Here is a 19618-nt window from a genome sequence, read left to right on the forward strand (position 1 = left end):
TTATATCGTCTAATATGCGAGTACTGTACTTTATTAATATTTTAAAAATTAATGTAGTCATCTTATATATAAATAATACATTTACAGGATGTGGAAAGCATTTACTGTATGGAAGAAGAATGTTCGTGGTTTAAAAATGTCCAGTCGCAAGTAAGTATGTTCCTATTTACATGTTGATCCTTTTGGAAATCAAGCACTGATACTTACAATCGCAACCTACCCTACTATTTTGTTTTTTTTCCCCAGAGCTGTTATGATAAAACAGCTGTTCACAGCTAATGAGCTGCTACAGCGTTGCTTGCTACACGTCCAGGCCCAGTGTGAGGCAGCAGCCAGCAGTCGGCTAGCGGTTGGTGTAGGGGATAAAGCCATTTCATTGCTGGTCATTGATCAACATGTGACTCTGGATTTAGATCAGTTTTGTGCCATACAGGCCAAACAGTGCAATGAGGCATTGGATCTACTGAATAGAATGAGGTCGAAATTAGTCAAAGTATGCTGGGAATGCTGTGTGGTATGTAATACATAAAACATTAACCTAAACCCCTAGCATTTCAATAATTTAAGGTGCAAAATGAGTATGACTACAAAAGGAAAGTATGCATGTTTATTTACTTATATAAATATTTATTTATTTATTTTTATTTATATTTATTTATTTACTTATTTATTTATTGCCTTTTTTTCCCCTTTTGACCGCAACATATATGAGGGCTGTACAACACATTGTGCGAGTATACTCAACTGAGGTTATGTACAGTAACGGAAGATGATGATGATGATGAAGGAGGCAGGTTAAATAGACATTGAAGCATGAAAGTATAAAATATAAAAATATATATTATACTGGAGATAAGTTTATGGTTAGGCACTGACTTGCGGAAGTACTTGGGGAAATTGGATGAGTGTGATCGAGAACAAATGGTGATGGAGGAGGCCATCAACCAGCAGTGACCTGAACGGCTGATGATGGTGGTGGTGGTGGTAATGATAATGATAATGCTGAAGATGATGATGATTATGATGATGATGATGATGATGATACATTTATTATAAAGCTTTATGGAATTTATCTTGAAGACTTTTCCTGCTTTTTCCTATGAATACAAAACCCATGAATCAAGAATACATTTTTTGTATTCCTTTTGGTTTGGGCAGAAAGTAGCTGAAATGGAGGGTGTTAAATACAATTTCCAACCTCATTCTGGACCACTGATGAAGAAGGTTTCTAGTGCAAATCTAAAGAATAAAAATAGTAAGATTAAATCTGCATTGTTGAATTTACTGTAGTCGATTACTTATTTGTATTAATAAACAATGCAAGAAGTAAAATAAACAAATTGCTTACTTAAGTAGTTTATTTTCACCTCTTTAGTCTTCAATTTCAGTAAACATTCCCAGGTTCTCATACACTAGTTGTTTATTGCCCTGCATTGTTTATTCATAAGAATAAGTAATCCACTTGTGTGTGACACACCTCATTCTTAATTTCCTCATTTGATTGGTTAGTTTTAATTCTGCTTTTATCTGATTGGTCAGTTTTTCATTACTTTCCGTTGTACTTCTCTAATTTCTCATCAGTATTCTTAAAAATAATCAAGCACCGTAGATCAAAACATTGAAATAATCTCTGTCTTCTAAGTTACTGTCTTTTTCGTATGAATTATATTCATCCATAAGAAATATAATCTCAATTCATATTCATAGTATAATGGTTTAAACTTCGGTTTCGCAGCAAATGGTCCCACGTACACGGAGATTGCACAGTGGCGTAACGTTCTTGCACGTTTGTCCAAGTTCCTCCGAGCTGCCGACTACCTCATACTCAACTTGCTACGCAGACTGGTGAAGAATGCAGTGAAGACTTTAACAGAGTTTTTCCAGACTTCTTTGGATACAGGAATCGGCATGGATGCTGATGAGAATGATCCTGAAGGAATAGGTAGAATTAAATCTTGATTCATCCCATAATTATTAGACTTTATCATTCCTAATTTGCTTAAGTTGCTTGTGAACTATCGTCTAAACTAATCACAAATGTTTTGCTAACATTAAAAAGTAAAATTAATAAAATTATTAATATAATAAAAAGAATTATATTGATAAAAATTATAATTGTCATTTGTTTTATTAGCAAAAAGAAATCTTTTGAAGAAGGCAGCATTACAGAATGATGAGGTTGAAGAAACCAAGAATGTTATAGACAAGGTATAGTATAGATACTGTTCTTTTTAGGCAAGTTGAGTTGCCAAGCGGTAAGGCATGGGTTCCTCTTGCTACAGCATTAACATTGGGGCTAGTTTGAACTGTCGTCGCCATTGGTTTTGTTGGTCGAACCAAGTCTTCTTGGATAAGGACGGGATATCAAGTGAATACATTCGTTTTAAAGAACCCATTGCATCTTTCAGAAGCGGGGATACCTAGATGCTATGGTTCATTTCAGCCCATCGTTGTAGAATGATGTGAACTGTCTAAGTACTGCTGCTACAGTAGTCATGGACCATGCCCATACTCCATTAAACACATGACGCTGCAATTTATGGGTTATTCTCCTACCTTTACCTTGTACTACTTGAAACAAATGAAACTCTTCTCTAAAATACACCCACACTGCCTCTTCAGTTCCATGTAATTCGTGTTATTTTATACTTCAGGTTTTAGATGAAATAAAAGAGCAAGAGTTTGTGGAGATGCCACCAGAACCTGTCTTTCAGCTAAAGTTGGTTCTCAATGTACCAGAAAGAACCTCAACACCAGGCTCGTAAGTTTCATGTCATTCTACCTGTCATTGTAAAATGTAAATGTGATTAGTAGATGTAAATTTGTGCAAGCATGTATGCAGGGATGTCACCAGCTTTTTGAAGTGCCGGTCGGCGATCATTCCGCGTCGGCGATCACCCCCCCCCCCCCGTTTTCCCGGGGGGGGGGGGTTTCGCGGGGGGTCGCCGTATTCGTGAAAGCCCTTAAAAACCAAAAGGCCTAAGTAAGTAGAGCAGGCCTAGGCCCAAGGCTAGCTGACGCGATTTTTTTTTGGCCCAGGTAGGCCAGGCCTAGACCAGAATTTGAGGAATGCAACGAAACAGATGAAGATGAGACTTACTGTAGGCCTAATTAAATTCGATAGTTGACATGCTTTGTTTTAGATTAAAAAATAATAATGAACAAATCCCGGCAACAAAGCGTCGATCCGACTGTACCCAGCCGCATTGTTTGCCGTAAGTTCACATGTTTGACGATTACCACGATGAATGTGTATGTCACTGATTCATATGTGCACTCATTTATTTATTTTTTTTCCATTTACACACATTATATATCAATTATAATTAAAAGTGAAAAACTTCAAATACAAAATAAAAAGAAAGTAAAGAAATAAAACATAAATCAGGTTTCGTAAATTTTTAATAATTTTCCTGCCCGGACCATGATTTCATAATAAAACACTTGAATGGTCACGATTTCAACTTTAACCTTTGAATGTGTACAGAGTAACCGTGTCATGCCGGCCCACGATGTTCGCTATGACTCAACTGGGCCTAGGCCTAGACTGTTAAGTTAGCGATGAATAGCAGGGCAGTGCAGTATTTTGTTACAATTAACGTAACCACGGAAACATTTATTGTATTCTTATTGTCTTTATCTATCAATTTAGCTTGTCTATTGTGTTTGGGTAAACTAATTATTTTGTTACAATTTGTAAACTGTTGAAATAATAGTGGTGGTCGGGAGCCTGTAAATCCTGGTCGGAAATGTTGAGTGCTGGACGGGCCCGTCCACCGCCGACCAGCGTGGGGACATCCCTGTGTATGGCATTAGGAAGTCTAAAATTTGGTCCTCACAGCAATGTCCAACTTGATTTAATGTGTCTTAGGGTGGAGGTATAACGTTTTTGTTACCATTTATAGGAATTCAAGACTTCATTTTGCAAACACCATGATCTTTAAGTATAATAGCTACAACAACTCCTCACATTAAGCTTCATAAAATTAAAATTCTAATTCTGATTTGAAATGAGTTATTAAAAAATAATGTGCATTACAAATAATAGTTGATTTCTATTGAAGGCGTAGAAGCTCACATTCAAGACGGATATCTGAGGAGAGATCACATCTTCAATCCCCACAGAAAAAGAGTGTGACCTTTGTCGAGCAAGATTCTGATTCCAGCAGTGACTCTGGTTAGATTTTTTCTTGAATAATATTTTTTGATATTGTGTACTATGGAATCGTCTTCTATCAAAAAAATAAACTTGCATAATTGGGTTTTGTTCTGCTATTATAGAGAACGAAGAGGAAAGTAGTGATGTTACCAATTCAGACGATGAAGATGAAAATGAAGATGAAGATGGAAATGACACGTATGCTTATCCAGAAAGGTAATTCAATGGTTGAAAAAATGAATTTCCAAATTGTTATTGCTTGCTTTATATAGTTAAGTAAATTAATATGATTTTAATTGAAATAAGAATGAGGAAGAAACTTTCCTTGCCAAATTACAGATGCATTAAAAATATTTTCCTTTTTTTTGGATAGACCTTCATAGAGCACCTTAGCTCAGTCAGTTAAACTGGTGGTAGCCACTGTGTGTGTTGAACCGTAGAGATCTCTAGGTCTCCAGTTAAATTCCCATTGCTGCTGACCTTGTGTTTCAGGTAAAGGGCTGAAATGCAAGTCATCTTTCAGATGAGACATTTAAGCCATTGGTCCCATATGTATTAAGGCCCATGTGCATGTTAATGAACGCTGAACGCTATTTAAATAGTAATAGGGGATTGTCTGTCTCCTTTGTGTACCGCCACCACTAGAATACCCCACTGGAACTTAGTCGGCTTTAGATTTTTTTTGGGTAATCCTTAGTGTTTACACTGATGGATATGCATCCATCCATCCATATTGCCTGGTTTAAGTATTTTTTAGTAATTTATCTGTAAATCATTATGTTTTTGTGTATCAATGAAAGTTTAATTTCTTTGATCATTTTAAACAAGCTGTTTTTATGATGCTAGATAGTATATCAGTAAACAGTTGTTTTTTTTAGTCATAGAAATGAAGTGGCAGATGTGATAGATGCAGAAAAGCCAAAGGTTAACATTACATTGCAACCATCTCAGTCCATGTTTGTCTCCAAAGTTCAGGGCATTATTGCTGGTTTTGAACATACTGTGGGTAAGTTCTTTGGTCTTCTAACATATATTTTTCCTTGTCTGTCAGTATACTTGTTACTTGTATGCCCATCTCCCTGCCCAGTATTGTATTGGGCATGTCGGGGCAAACATTCTTTCAGAAAAATATTCTCACCACCCACCGCCACTATGAGCAAACAAATTACTCAAGTAATATCACCTCATTTCATTAGCTAGCGTCCCTAAAATTTCCAATCTATTTGTGAGTACTTACCTGGATAAACCGACTAATTGCCACTCTTCATTTAAGAAGACTCCTACAACCAAAATGCTACCTATTTTTTGCTAATTTGCCTTTCTGTAGTGCCTACTGCTTTTGTGCCTGCTGGCATTTAGGTAGCACATGTCTGTCATTGGTTTTGTCAACTTAATTTTAGGCCAGGTGCAAGCCCTACAGCGTGAACCTCATTTAGCAGTATTCTGGTTGCCTCCATGCTACGACCTTAAGCTCTCAGTAGATAGGGAGGAAGAGGAAGCTCAGAGGGAACAGAGCCGACCCTGGCCTGACCTAGAACTGCTTTTTGGAGAAGATCCTGAATACCAAACTATTGTGGCCAACACGATTGACCTTGTGTCGGAGAACCTTGATGTTGTACAGGAATATGCTGAGGTTGAATGTTACTTTGTATTTTGTTACAAAATAAACACGTAGACAGTAGATAGAGATATGAACTAGAAACCAACTTACTGTGTTCACTTTTTTATCATTCTCTCAAATATTGATTTTCAGGAATTTCAAGATTATTGTGCTATGGTTGAAAGGTCACAGCAAATAGAAGTTGAGAAATCAATGAAGCGGAAAGAATGGTCAACTGAGGAATTCCATCGTATACTTGGGTCGCATTCTGAGATGGTAAGCATTATTGTGTAATGTTGATTTTTAATTTGTGAAGTAGCAGTACCCCTCCTAATTTGTTAAGTGAAATCGGGAGAGGCAGGAGCACTTCCCCTCTTTATTCATTGAGTGAAAGGGAAGAATTGACAGCACCCTTTATTCGATGATTATACTGTACATAGTATGCAAATTGTGGGGGCAGTTCCTCTCTCCAATCAAAGAGTAAAAGCAAAAGAATATCTTAGTAACATTTTATCTCCACTTTAAACATGAAAGCATAAGAGAATAAAAATTTCATATTTTTTCTCATGATAACACACAATCTTTAACGTCAATAAATCGATCTGTATGTCATCAAGGGTTTCATGTCACTTCTGGCCGAGGACATCCACCATTTGCATCTGTTCTGGACCTCGTTTATTTCATTCCTGCCAACCTTTGGTTCCTCCAACATCTCTTTGGCCTACCACTTCTTTTTTAGTCACTTGTGGTATGCAGAATTTAGTTTTTCTTACCCACTTGCATTTCATTACTCTCTCAGATTCGTCTAATGAAAGACATGACTAAATTAAAACGCAAAGGAATGATCCAAGTGGAGAGCTTGGGATTCCAGGAAGCTTGCATCCCATACCCTACAAAAGTGATGACAGCAGTCCAGCAAAAACTACCAGTTATTTGCAACAGAAGGAATGAGCATCTGATGCAGATTATTAAGGTGTGTGACTAGGTGTGGCAAATCTTAGTTTAATAAACCTTCGGATTACTTTGTGGGGACCTGTTCATGTAATATAGAATTTTAAAAAATTGCAAAGTTCTTATTGATTTTTTGTTTTTTTTTTGTTTTAGAGTTCTTCAAAGAAATTGGACCACATGCCAAAGACAGTAGAAGAGTTTGTTGAGCATCTGTCATTTCTTGGACGCATTGGTGCGGAGTTGTCCATGCTTGAGCAGGAGTATGTCGTAGTCACCAAGCTGTTTACCATTGCTAATGATTTTGGCGCATATATCGCTCCTGAGGAGCTAGCACTTTATCAAACACTCATGCCAAGTTTCCAACATCTTAAGGTTGGTGGCACAATCCTTATTATATAATCTATGTTGGAACTTTTAATAGAATTTGCGACAGAATAGTATCAAATGACAAAAATATTAAACAAAAATAATGTATTTGAAATCCAACATGTCTATAATCAAATTTATTGTCTGATATTCTATATGTGTCTAATTTTATATATTTTATTTTACATTTAAAATTACATTAAGCTTAATAATTGCATATCCACCTGTTTAAAATAATAAATAGCTTTCATATTAGTAGGTATGAGGCTTGCCATCCTAAAACCAGCATACTGTCACTAGTTGTTAAACTGAGTAGTTAGCATAAGAATGTGGCAAAATTGTATATATCAGTACAGAGAAGCTGTAATACTTTTCTCTTTGGCAATAGTAAGTAAAGCTTATACTGTGGAGAACAAGAATATCTTGCTCGTCACTGATGCTGGTCACTAATGGCAATCCCCATATAAAAATAACTTGATCTATCTTGTTGAAATTTCAGAGCACAATCATAGCATGTGAAGCGAGAAAAGATGAGAACATCTCCAAGTTTAGCGATGACTTGAAGACACACATACAGACACTACATGCCGAGGCATTTGAGATGCGTAACCGAGTCAATGCACCAGGGCTACTGAGCTCAGACACACTGGGGATCGTTGCTCTTGAGAGATTGAAACTTTTAAATGATGAAGTAGGAGCTCTAACGACCAAAGCAAGGAGCTACGCCAGCTATCAAGATCGTTTTGGTAGCTCTATCTCAAGCAAGAAAAAGGTGCATGGTTATTTTGAGTAAGTGAAGGATTAATTTATTTTTATTTAAACAAATTTTATTAGGATGTGGTGCCCCAAGCCAGCCATAGAACAGCCTCCCTCTCCCCCCCACCTTTCCAAACAAATTTTATTGGGATGTGGTGCCCCAAGCCAGCCATAGAACAGCCTCCCTCTCCCCCCCCCCCACCTTTCCTGATGGTCCTGATTTTTTCAGGAGACAATCTCCTGCTATTTTTCGAAGAGTGTACTTTGGAATTTAAACAAGCACATAACCATGTTGTACATGCAATAAATAACTTAGACCATCACATATTTGAAACTGTCTTTGATTTTACTACCATAACTGGTATATAAATCTATCATTATTTTTCATTAATTTCAGTGAAAGTTTTTATAGTAAACACGATACCAGTATCACAGCTCAACAGGTTCTTGTTGACTTGTCTGAATTAGAACGAGATCTCCAACTCCGTAGCCTGCTGTGGGAGTCATCTAGCGAGTGGGAAAGTCTCGTTGAGGAGTGGACAGCTACACAGTTTGATCAACTTAAAGTGGACAGTGTCCAGAAAAATGTTAACAAGTTCACACAAACTGTGTTTATGCTTGAGAAAGGTACTTTAAATTTTGCCATGAACATCTTAACTTCTTTTACAATTTGGATGTTTGAGGCAAGATTCATTTATTTAATGCCCTGTTATAGGGAAACATTCTCTTTTTTGTGGGATTTGAAGTAATGTGGCACTTAGTTAATGTAGCTGACGCCGGATCTGGGCCCGGGGCAGTGCAATGACAGGGGTTGGGTGCTATGTCTAGGGACCTCAAAAAGGTTGCGTGTCTTTGTCCAGATGTGGGCTTGCCTTGCCTAGTATCTTCTCTTGGTGCTACTGTTCAGCATTATCCAGAAATGCCTGGCTTGCTAAATCATTTTGTGCTTGTCCATGTATCTTCGATTATAGATTATTTAACAATTGATTATTTTTTCTGTGAAATCTTTGAAAATATCATTTAGGACTTCCTGCCAATGAAGTGCTCCCCACTCTTAAGGAAAATGTTGTGAGCTTTAAGAAGGGAATGCCAGTGATCTCATCTCTCAGGAACCCTGCTCTGAGATCCAGACACTGGAAAGAGATCCAAGATCTCATTGGCAGGAATATTCTCATTGAAAAGAAATTTTCTCTTGGAAAGCTACTTGAACTACAAGTAAGTTAAAAACATAATTTATTTTGTTAATGAAAATTTGTATGATCGTGAAAGGCTTGTTTACATGAAAAAATTGGTGACTTGAAGTTTTGATAAGTTTGCTTTAATCATCATTAGGAGAAAGCACGCGTGACGAATCACACGATGAACCCGTGGTCAAATGCACAACAATACATGACAAAACAACATTGTGAACCACATTTCTGTGTCTAATGTTAATTGCTTTTGTGTTGTCCAGGTGTTTGAGCATAAAGACCGCATCAATGATATCTCAACCCAGGCCAGCAATGAAGCAACTTTGGAAGTGATGCTGACTAAGGTAATTCCTAGCTTTGCAACTAGCATATTTAAACTGATGCTCAACCTCTGCTTTGCCAGACCTGCATAATGTATTTCCATCGCAATCGTGAATGATGTTGTCTATTTCGTGGATGTGCCCATATAAGCCAGATTCCTAATGGAACTTACCCACGAAAAATAATGGAATCATCTAAGCAAGGCAATGTTAAATTTCCCTTCACCGTGAGCAATAGTGACCTTACCTGCTGAATATTGAAACAAGGAGATTATCTGGGAGAGCAAAGCCTCATACTTTCTCTGTTGTGTAGTTTTTTATGTCAACATTGCATTTTCTAGCCTATGGTCACTTTGCCTTTATGTGTTCGCCAAAGGTGGACAAGCATTTTCCTTTAATAACTTACCTTGAAAATAATGGAATCTTCTGACCCAGGGGAGGCCTCACTTTGCCTGAGATCACAATTGATCTTAGCAAGGAGGAGGCAGGTGGCCGTTCATCCAGGTAAGTATCTCACTCATAGACCACAAACATCACTTCTGATTAGTGTGCTTTAATAGTAAAGCTATTAATCTATTAATTTCATCTTTCCAGGTGATTGATTTTTGGCAAGGAACTGATTTCCGTCTGGTTCCTCATGGAGGTCGGGATATTGTTATTATCTCCGGAGCTGATGATATCACCATACAGCTGGAAGAAAGTCAAGTTACCGTAGCAACTATCAGAGGCTCCAGATATGTTACGCCTATCAAGGTAAAGTAAAGAATTCAAAGAACTTGAAACAGTGTAAGGATTAACCATGATTTAGAACAACTAGTGGTCTATGTATAACCAATGGATGATTGGCTTGTGTTTTCAGGCTTTGGTGGAAGAATGGGATAGGAAACTGAATGTGTTTTCAAGGACTTTGGATGAATGGATGACTTGCCAGAGAAACTGGCTATATCTTGAACAGATATTCAGCACACCTGATATCCAGAGGTAAGTATATGCTGAAAAATTAAGCACCTGAAATACAGAGTTAAACACTTAGGCCGTAAAAAAATATTGAGTTGTTTAAATACTAACATACTCTGTTGGTTTTGGTTGGGGTGGGCTGTACTTGATGGAAATATTAATTACAGTGGAGGGTTGTTAGTGCTTTGTAACTGCATGAAATAAGTGCTATAGAAGTAAAAAGTAACCAATTAAGTATTAATAACATCTTCTTTGTTATACCTCCTACAGTAGGTATTATATGAAAATTAATACTGTAGACACTGTGAAAGTGGCATCAGAAGAACTTTGACGACCCGGCTAGCCAAGAGGTGATTTAATTGATGATGATGATGATGGTGATGAATATTTTAGTGAGCATTTTATTATGACATATGCTTTTAACTTACCAGTCTTTAAATCAGAAAGCTATTTAAATATTAAGTGAATTCTCATATCTTTTTCAGGCAACTTCCAAGTGAAGCTAAACTGTTCATCCAGGTCGATAAAAGTTGGAAGGAAGTAATGCGTAGGACAGAGGACCGACCCAATGCCCTCAGGGCTGCCACTGCTCCTGGTGTCCTGGAGATCTTGCAAGCCAATAACTCTAATCTAGAGAAGATACAGAAATGTTTAGAAGTAAGATACGCGAGTGTATCATTATATAAGAATAACATACCTCAAAACCACATTTTGAAATTTACCCACAAACCTACTGTATTATTGTCTTTGTTCTTGTAGGACTACCTTGAAACCAAGCGCTTAGTCTTCCCACGATTCTATTTTCTGAGTAATGATGAACTTCTTGATATTCTGGCCCAGAGCAAGAATCCAGAAGCTGTACAGGTATGAAACTATTTTTTCAGGGTTATAAAAGGGTGCCAAGCACATGTGGATTCAAGATGAAATGATGAAAATGGTAGCGATTTGTAAAATTTAACACAGAAGGGTTGCAAGCAGAAGATAGAAGAGCAAGGAATATGAGAATTTTAGTGATTTATAAAGTTTAAAATATAAGAGTGGCAGCATAAGGTGGAAGAGCAAGGAAGATGACCATGGTGGTAGTTAATTATGTAAACCTGACAACAAGCAGAGGATGGAAGATCAAGAATGATGAAAATAGTAGTGAATTTATGAAATAAAAAAAAGATATGTATTCAATTTTTGGTTCTAATGCAGTGCCCTTTACTTTATTCACAGCCTCATCTGGTGAAATGTTTTGGAAACATAAAATCGTTGGAGATTGTCTATGAGCCTAAGTTACCCCCTACAGTAGCAACCATGATCTCAGCGGAGGGAGAAGCTGTCCTCATGCCTAAGTAAATTTAAAACATCTTGTCAATCTTAAATTTTAAATTTCATTTATGCTTCAATAGTAATACTAAAATAATTGCATGGAAGCAAAGTTATGAGCATAATCTGTGTTGATATTAACATTCTATTTTCTTTAGGAATGTTCGGGCTCGTGGACCTGTTGAACAGTGGTTAGGTAGTGTTGAGTCTGGTATGTTTGATACAGTGAAAAGGTAAAATCAGTTTAATGATCCATATGTATAATACATAGTTATTCATGTATAGATTTTATTTTTAATGTTATTCAAAATATGCATGCTTATAGTAGTTAATTAATACAATGCTATTGAAATAATTATAAACATATTTGCAGTGTTTTCATGTCAAATGTAATGTGAAAAATTTTCTAACCAACAGGAATCTGAAGGAGAGTATGCATAAGTGGGGAGGAGCATTCTCTGATTGGACCCTTGACCATCCTGGTCAGATCATCCTCACAGTGGTCAGTATCGTTAACATACTGTTAACTAGAACACCCTATATTATAGTGGAACTGTCCAGATTTGAGCTGTGTAGAGTATATTCATGTGCCTTGAGCACCATTGGTGGGGATGTGCACTTTATAAATCTTTATTATTATTATTATTATTATTATTATTATTATTATTATTATTATTATTATTATTATCCATGGATAAAAAAAATAACCATTTTTTGTGTATTCTCATTACTATTAACATGACTTCCTGATGATGACATAATTAATGTCGAAATATTGAATCCCAACACGATGGCGTGTATTTCAATACTTGGAGTATGTATTATACTTTCTTATGACTTCCTGACTTGTTTGCATATTTTCACTGAAGGGTAATTATGATTATGTAGGGTGATCTTCCTCCTCCGCTTTTATAGAGTTCTGTGACTCGATCTTAACTTGAAGATTTTGTGTGAATCTTAATCTTTCAGGTAGTCCAAAATATTTTTTTTAAGGAAGAAAATTTTCATCTACTTGGTTTCTATTTAATTATTAGTCCCCATAATAATAATACTCTCAAAATAATTTAAAGAAAATACTTTTAAATTGTTTTGATTTATTTCATCTTTTCCTTCCTAGGCACAAATAATGTTCAATCGATCAGTGATAACCAGCATGAACTCTAATGAGCCAGCTACTGCCCTTGAGAAGACATGCAGTGACCTGATAAACAATCTGAACACCCTTGCAGGCCTAGTCACTGAGAATCTAGCAACTCACCAACGGATGAGTGTAGAGGCCTTCATCACCATCTTAGTCCATTCCAGAGATATTCTTATGAATTTAATTCAGAATAAAGTCTTCACCGATGATAGTTTTGAATGGCAAAGGTTGTAGTTTAATTTATTTTTATTATCTAAATTTTTGTCTTTTAAATATTTTGAATTCATACAGAATATGATGGTGTAACATTAATTGAAAATTTTCTTACAGAGTAAATGATAATGATTTATCTAAAAACTTGAAATTAGATATTAAAATTTAAAAAATATTTAAGCACCACAGCCATTTTTTGGCCATTAGTGGTTTATCATATTGTTATTTTTCACGTATATTTGTATTATCTTCTTATCTTTAGGCAACTACGCTATGAATGGGACGAACAGCACAATTCTTGCCAAGTCCGTCAAGCTAACGCTAGTTTCTTGTATGGCTACGAGTATCTAGGCTGTTCCGCGAGACTTGTCATTACTCCACTCACCGACCGCTGCTATTTGACATTAACTGGTGCTCTTCATCTACATCTTGGAGGTTCACCAGCTGGGCCTGCTGGTACCGGCAAGACAGAGACCGTCAAAGACTTGGCTAAAGGCATCGGCAAGCATTGTCTTGTATTCAATTGTTCTGAGGGTCTGGATTATAAGGTAAACATTTTTATTAAAATAAATTGAACTTTGAAATTTGAACTCCTCATCTGCCATGGCTTGTGTGTCTTGTATGGGGGAATATTTTCCTTGTAAAATGATTGATTTTTTTCTGGGCTATGGCATAATCTGCTGAAACATCCCAGATCAGCTTAAAATTGTTTGAAACTAATGAGAAATCCAGTCATAAGGGAGCCATTTTGTGAAAGAGCCATGTCAAAGATACCAATGTTGTAAGAGTCATGTCATGAGATAGCCAAGTTATGAGAGTTCCACGTTGAGAGCCATATCAAAAATACTATCCTCTAAAACAACGTGTATAAAGCAACATCGAAATAACATTAAACAATTTTTTTATTACAGACACTAGGCAAGTTTTTCTCTGGACTTGCTCAATCTGGGAGTTGGTGTTGCTTTGATGAGTTCAACAGAATTGATGTGGAGGTGTTGTCTGTGGTTGCCCAGCAACTACACAGCATTAAGACTGCAAAGGATGCCTCTGCTCTCAGGTACGATGTCATGAATGATTAAGGCCACAGTGTCAATAGTAAGGGAGGTGGTGCTTAAAATACTAAGAAAAATGAAGGCCGCAATTTTGATAGTGAGAGAGGTGGTATGTGCTTCAAAAACTGTAAAAGGAATGAAAATATTTAACTACATGGTATTTTGTTTGTGATTTGCAGGTTTATGTTTGAAGGACGAGATACAAGACTGAATCATTCATGTGGAGTCTTTATCACAATGAATCCTGGGTAAGTTGAACTCAAAATGGTGGTTCTACATACCCCAGTTAAATTTATACCCGTAGCACACTCTTTTCTGAAATTCTAGTAGTGTGTTTAACTCATTTGCATATTTTAATTAATTTTTTGATAGATATGCAGGGCGTGTGGAGTTGCCAGACAATCTCAAGTCCTTGTTCCGGCAAGTTTCCATGATGGTGCCTGACTACACTTTGATTGCTGAGATCCTACTCTTTGCTGGAGGGTTCACTACTGCTAAATCACTCTCCAGTAAGATTGTCAACCTCTATCAACTAGCAAGTAAACAGTTATCACAACAGGTCAGTTAAAGGTCATTAATGATGGTGGTGGGGTGATGACAACTAAAGATGATAGTTATAAATATTGTAATCTGTGTGTAGTCACTTTTATGTTTTTGTTCTTAATGATGGAAAATAATGTGGATGAATGAATGATAGTGAGGTTGATGATAACAACAGAAATTTTATAATATCTCTGAAGATGAAGATGATTTGATTATGTTGATGATAATATTTGTTAATGATTACATATGTATATTAATGATTTATTTTAATTTATATTATATTTACAGGACCATTATGATTTTGGAATGCGTGCCATAAAGTCTGTTCTAGTCATGGCAGGTCAGAGAAAGCGTGGTTTCCAAGGACAGTAAGCGCAGTATCATACTCATTTGAATAATTCTAAGTTTATGGGTTAAGTACAGAAATAATGTATTTTAATAATGTTTAATCATTTAAAAAACATGATTTATATTGTATCTTTTATTCTTTAAAAGGAAAGGAAGAGTGCTGAATGAAGAAGAGGAATCTCATCTGTTAATTCATTCGTTGCGTGATGCAAATTTACCAAAGTTTATTGCAGAAGATGTGCCGCTCTTTGAGAACATTCTGGCAGACCTTTTCCCAGGAATAAATCCACCATCTCCAGAATATGGCAACCTAGAGGTGAAGGGTCATTCAATTTGTTGGTGGTGTATTGTTAAAAGATTTTAATGTTTAATTATTTTTTAAATTTCATTTTTATTTTTTATAATGAAGGCCTAATTTAATACAGTGCTTAACTTATCGATCCTGATAAGATTTTACTATTAGCTTTGAAAAAATATTTTGTACTTTATCATATTTTAACATCCTAAAATTGTTCTTTGATTTTACTTTGCATATTATAATATATAGAAAGCAATATCTATGGCTGTCCATGATTTGAATGTCCAGCCTTGGCCAGCCCAGTTGACCAAAGTCCAGCAGCTATTCAGTCAGTTACAAGTACGGCATGGTGTCATGCTAGTAGGGCCAAGCGGAGGGGGTAAGACCATGGTACGGAATATCCTGCATAGGGCATTGGTTCTTCTACCAACCTTACATACCCTTAAAGATGAACATGGTAATCGGTACATTGTAAGTTTTACTGTTTGTTTATCAAATAAATTTTGTTTATTACTATATATTTTTACTTCTGACATAATTTGCCAACCTGTATACTTAATTCCCTTACACACTTTGAAAGTAATTGTTATCGCAAATTATTATTATTATTAATTAGATTGTCTGTTCCATTGCGCCATATTTAATTTTTAAGTACCAGCTTGTCATCCCAATTATTTTTCTTTGTAAGTGTAAAACTAAAGAGATTTTAACATCATACTGTCTTTTCGTGAATACTTATCTGGATAAACCATAAGTTTTCTTGAATTGTAATATTTTTATCAGCTTAAATTTTATATATTATCATAATTTATGGATATGATTGATTGAAATTTTTTGTGATTATATTTGTAAGAAAACATATGGTAAGAAGGGACGTGTAGAGACATCAGTTATAAACCCAAAATGTGTCAACATGGGTGAGTTGTACGGAGAGACGAACCCTAACACACTTGAATGGAGTGATGGTCTGTTACCTTCAGTTATGCGCCACTTTTCTAAGGAAGCAATGGAAATGGCACTTGCAGGTGTGGATGAGAGTGACAGACCGTCTACCACAGCTTCTAACTTAACATCAGTAACAAGAGGCAGAAAGGTAAGAAAATATGCTACACATTTTCTCTAGAGGGCTGTATTAAAATAGGAGTTTACTTATAAAATGACTGAAATCAATTTGTGATATACCATGTTCTTAAAAAGAAATATAGTAAAAGCTGGTAAAGGTTGCATGTGAATGAGTGCAGCCGGATACTATTCATCAGGGTTATTTCGTGAATACTTAACATGGATAAACCAATATAAGCATAAAGGTCCTTACCCGCAAAAAATAATGGAATTGTCTAACTCAGGTGTATATAACACACCAAATTTGAGTAACCAGCCTCCTGTTCTATTCTAGTGAAAGTAACTAAAGTAATTATCATTCATAAATGAAGGAAGGGCATTTTTTTTATGCAGGATAGTACAAGTAGTTATGCCCAAAGTCGTCATACCAGCGCTAGCTCCACTACAACTATGGACGTTGATCAGGAGACTGTTAAAACCAGCGAGAGAGAGAATGACATGAGTGACGAGACCCCAAATGATTGGCATTGGTTGGTCCTGGATGGTCCTGTTGACACTCTGTGGATTGAGAACTTAAACACGGTGCTGGATGATAGTAAACTGCTGTGTCTAGCCAGTGGAGAGAGAATCAGTATGGCCAGGGGAATGAGGCTTCTATTTGAGGTGGATAACTTATCCCAGGCTAGCCCAGCTACTATTAGTAGATGCGCTATGATATACATTGTAAGTACTTATCTACTGTGGGAAGATATAGGATAATCATCATAATTAATAGTCATTTTTTTTATAATTATGGCTTCAGTATTATCATTGTCATGATTCTGTAATGATAGTTAATTATAATAATTATGATGTCATCATCATTATGATAATTATTATCATAATTACTATTCATTCAGTATCAATATTGTTTTCACATTATGTGTATAATCATCATTATCATCATCATCTAACACCACCAAAACATTATTGTCATCATCATCATCCTAGTTGCCGAGGACGTTGTGCCACATTATTATCATCATCATCATCATTGTCTTTATGATCATCTTATGACCATCATCTTTCAATCTTTCAATTGTAAGGTCGGGGTTTCGAGTCTCCGCTGTGCAGATTCGCTAGTGTCCTTGGGCAAGGCACTTTAGCTACATTGCTTCAGTCCACACAGCTGTATTAATGGGTACCAGCAATCTGCTGGGGACTAACCTGCGATGGACAGTGTCCCGTCCAGGGGAGTACAACTCTCATCCGCTTCACACTACAGAAACTGGGGATAAGCTCCAGCCCTATGAGCCCCAGTGGCTCGCAAAGGATTTAGTATGACCATCATCACTACTATGAGCATCATTCAATAAAAACATTGTTCATCATCTTAATAATAATAATAATAACCATCATCATGCTACCTATTTCTGTATACAGTATTTTTGTGTTTCATACTATAAGTGGTATATTTTTCATGCAGGACCCAGTTGACTTGGGATGGAAGCCATATGTAAAAACATGGATTTCTAAGCTACCAAAAGAAGTAAGTTATTTTTTCCACTCATTTATGTAGTTTAAGTATTTATTGTTGAGATGTACAGTAATTTTTAGGAAGAGAATTTAAAAACATAAATAGTAAGTAAAACAATATTTCTCTTTGTGATCTTCAGTTTCCTGAGAGTGGTAAGAAGCATCTACATGCCCTGTTTGAAAGAAGCGTTGATCGAGGACTAGACTTTGTACATGCACATGCCAAACAGCAACATGTACCTGCTACGGACATGAACATCATCTCTATGCTATGCCACTTGCTATCTGCTTTCGTTAATTTTATGGGGAAAAATGGTGGATACGGTAAGAGAGGTAAGAAAATAGTTTGGTAAGTTGATTGTGAACGAATACAATAATAATTTGATGTCAAATTCCATTGATTGATTGATTTGTCATTCAAAATACAAAGTTATTTAATAAAAGATTATAAATACATTAAAATACAACATGAGGAAAATTTGATTTCCAATGGTGTAAAGGCATACACTTTATGATATAAAACAACTACTAAACAAGTAGAATATACACAATATTAGAATATTTCATTACCTGTTTGACTATTTAGACGCTACTGAGAGATCTGGTGATAGCAGACAACAGTCAGGCCATTCATCCAGACTTGGTTTTAGAAAGACAGGAAGTAAGCTTACTAGTAGTTCACATGACTCTGATGCTGGGTCAATCAAATCTGGGTAAGATAGTTCAATACTAGCCTGATAACACTGTGTTTAATATAAAAGTGCATAGTGGAAAAGTGGTTTAGGTGTCCTAATTACATCCCTAGTTCTCTGGGCTCAATTCATTCTAATCACCCTTTTTTCTAATATATTTTAACTTTAGGAAGCACTATTTATTGGTGTATTTTGTCAGTGTAACAATATAATAATAATAATAATAATAATAATAATAATAATAATAATAGTATACATTGACAATGCTCAAGTAATCATCAAATAGGCTGATGGTGCATAAAGTTTACTGTAGACAAAATGGCTATAGCGACCAAACCTTAATCATAAAAAAAAATATGAAATAAATGAGTAAAAGCAAACCAGCTTGCCAAATATGGTGTTCATAATTGGTTGCACTTAAGACTCACAAAGGAATGAAGCATCTGTTATCTCCTTTTAGTAGTCTGCTCTTTGAATCATCTTCACTACTCTCTGCCAGTGTTGATTGATTTCAATTTTTTGTTTATCAAAATAAAATTAGAAAAGAATGGTACATGAACAAAAGCCCGGATCAGTTACCTACATTGCTCGGCAAACTGTTTGTGTTCTGTTTTACCTGGTCTGTCGGTGGCAACCTGAAACGTGTCGATGATGCGGATGATGATGGAGGAATCAACCTTGGTAGCAAAACATCTAACCGTAAGGTGACGGTTGAGAGTAACATTGCTTATGACTTTGATGGTCTTGTGAGAGATACGTTTGATATTGAGCCCCCACTGGGTGAGTTGCTTGAAGTGATGTAGAATATTACCAATGAATAATAGATAGTAATAAATGTGACCATCTATCCATCGTGTTCTGTCCTCCATCCAAGGGTAGGATGCAATGTGGTTCCAGTTGCTGTGGTGATGTTCTCTTTAAACTGCTTAAATATTCCCATATAGTAGAAAATTATTGTGTAAATTTGTCAAGGCTGTTTTGTGAATGATTATCAGGATACACCAATTTATTATTTTGCTGTACAGCACCTTTATAGTAGGCCTACTCAATCTTTTTCATGTAGTGTGAATAATTTGAATTAGTTATTTATTTTAGCCAATGCTAGCAAATCCATTTTAAATTATCACTATTTTTCTGCTCCGAA

At 36.0% G+C, this 19618-nt stretch overlaps 1 protein-coding gene across 1 annotated transcript in view; it reads left to right on the forward strand.

Annotated features, from left to right (window-relative positions):
• Positions 1–19618, forward strand: part of LOC117123103 (dynein heavy chain 6, axonemal-like) — a 46109-nt gene that overhangs the window by 4886 nt on the left and 21605 nt on the right. Inside the window, exons 8-45 of the mRNA XM_033268935.1 lie at positions 88–150; positions 247–514; positions 1159–1255; positions 1736–1942; positions 2135–2208; positions 2655–2761; positions 4065–4177; positions 4282–4375; positions 5038–5165; positions 5560–5792; positions 5913–6035; positions 6559–6732; positions 6864–7082; positions 7576–7865; positions 8230–8459; positions 8857–9047; positions 9286–9366; positions 9937–10095; positions 10202–10323; positions 10785–10956; positions 11059–11163; positions 11518–11636; positions 11769–11843; positions 12028–12112; positions 12728–12978; positions 13227–13512; positions 13876–14021; positions 14196–14264; positions 14389–14575; positions 14848–14927; positions 15055–15223; positions 15455–15676; positions 16059–16298; positions 16661–16990; positions 17733–17795; positions 17923–18115; positions 18369–18495; positions 19016–19254. Coding sequence (XP_033124826.1) covers positions 88–150; positions 247–514; positions 1159–1255; positions 1736–1942; positions 2135–2208; positions 2655–2761; positions 4065–4177; positions 4282–4375; positions 5038–5165; positions 5560–5792; positions 5913–6035; positions 6559–6732; positions 6864–7082; positions 7576–7865; positions 8230–8459; positions 8857–9047; positions 9286–9366; positions 9937–10095; positions 10202–10323; positions 10785–10956; positions 11059–11163; positions 11518–11636; positions 11769–11843; positions 12028–12112; positions 12728–12978; positions 13227–13512; positions 13876–14021; positions 14196–14264; positions 14389–14575; positions 14848–14927; positions 15055–15223; positions 15455–15676; positions 16059–16298; positions 16661–16990; positions 17733–17795; positions 17923–18115; positions 18369–18495; positions 19016–19254 — 6131 coding nt within the window. The remainder of the gene's footprint in view (positions 1–87; positions 151–246; positions 515–1158; positions 1256–1735; positions 1943–2134; positions 2209–2654; positions 2762–4064; positions 4178–4281; positions 4376–5037; positions 5166–5559; positions 5793–5912; positions 6036–6558; positions 6733–6863; positions 7083–7575; positions 7866–8229; positions 8460–8856; positions 9048–9285; positions 9367–9936; positions 10096–10201; positions 10324–10784; positions 10957–11058; positions 11164–11517; positions 11637–11768; positions 11844–12027; positions 12113–12727; positions 12979–13226; positions 13513–13875; positions 14022–14195; positions 14265–14388; positions 14576–14847; positions 14928–15054; positions 15224–15454; positions 15677–16058; positions 16299–16660; positions 16991–17732; positions 17796–17922; positions 18116–18368; positions 18496–19015; positions 19255–19618) is intronic.

The sequence above is a fragment of the Anneissia japonica genome, unplaced genomic scaffold, assembly GCF_011630105.1.
Source record: "Anneissia japonica isolate Jap-2015-1 unplaced genomic scaffold, ASM1163010v1 scaffold11402_len470986_cov188, whole genome shotgun sequence".
NCBI lineage: Eukaryota > Metazoa > Echinodermata > Crinoidea > Comatulida > Comatulidae > Anneissia > Anneissia japonica.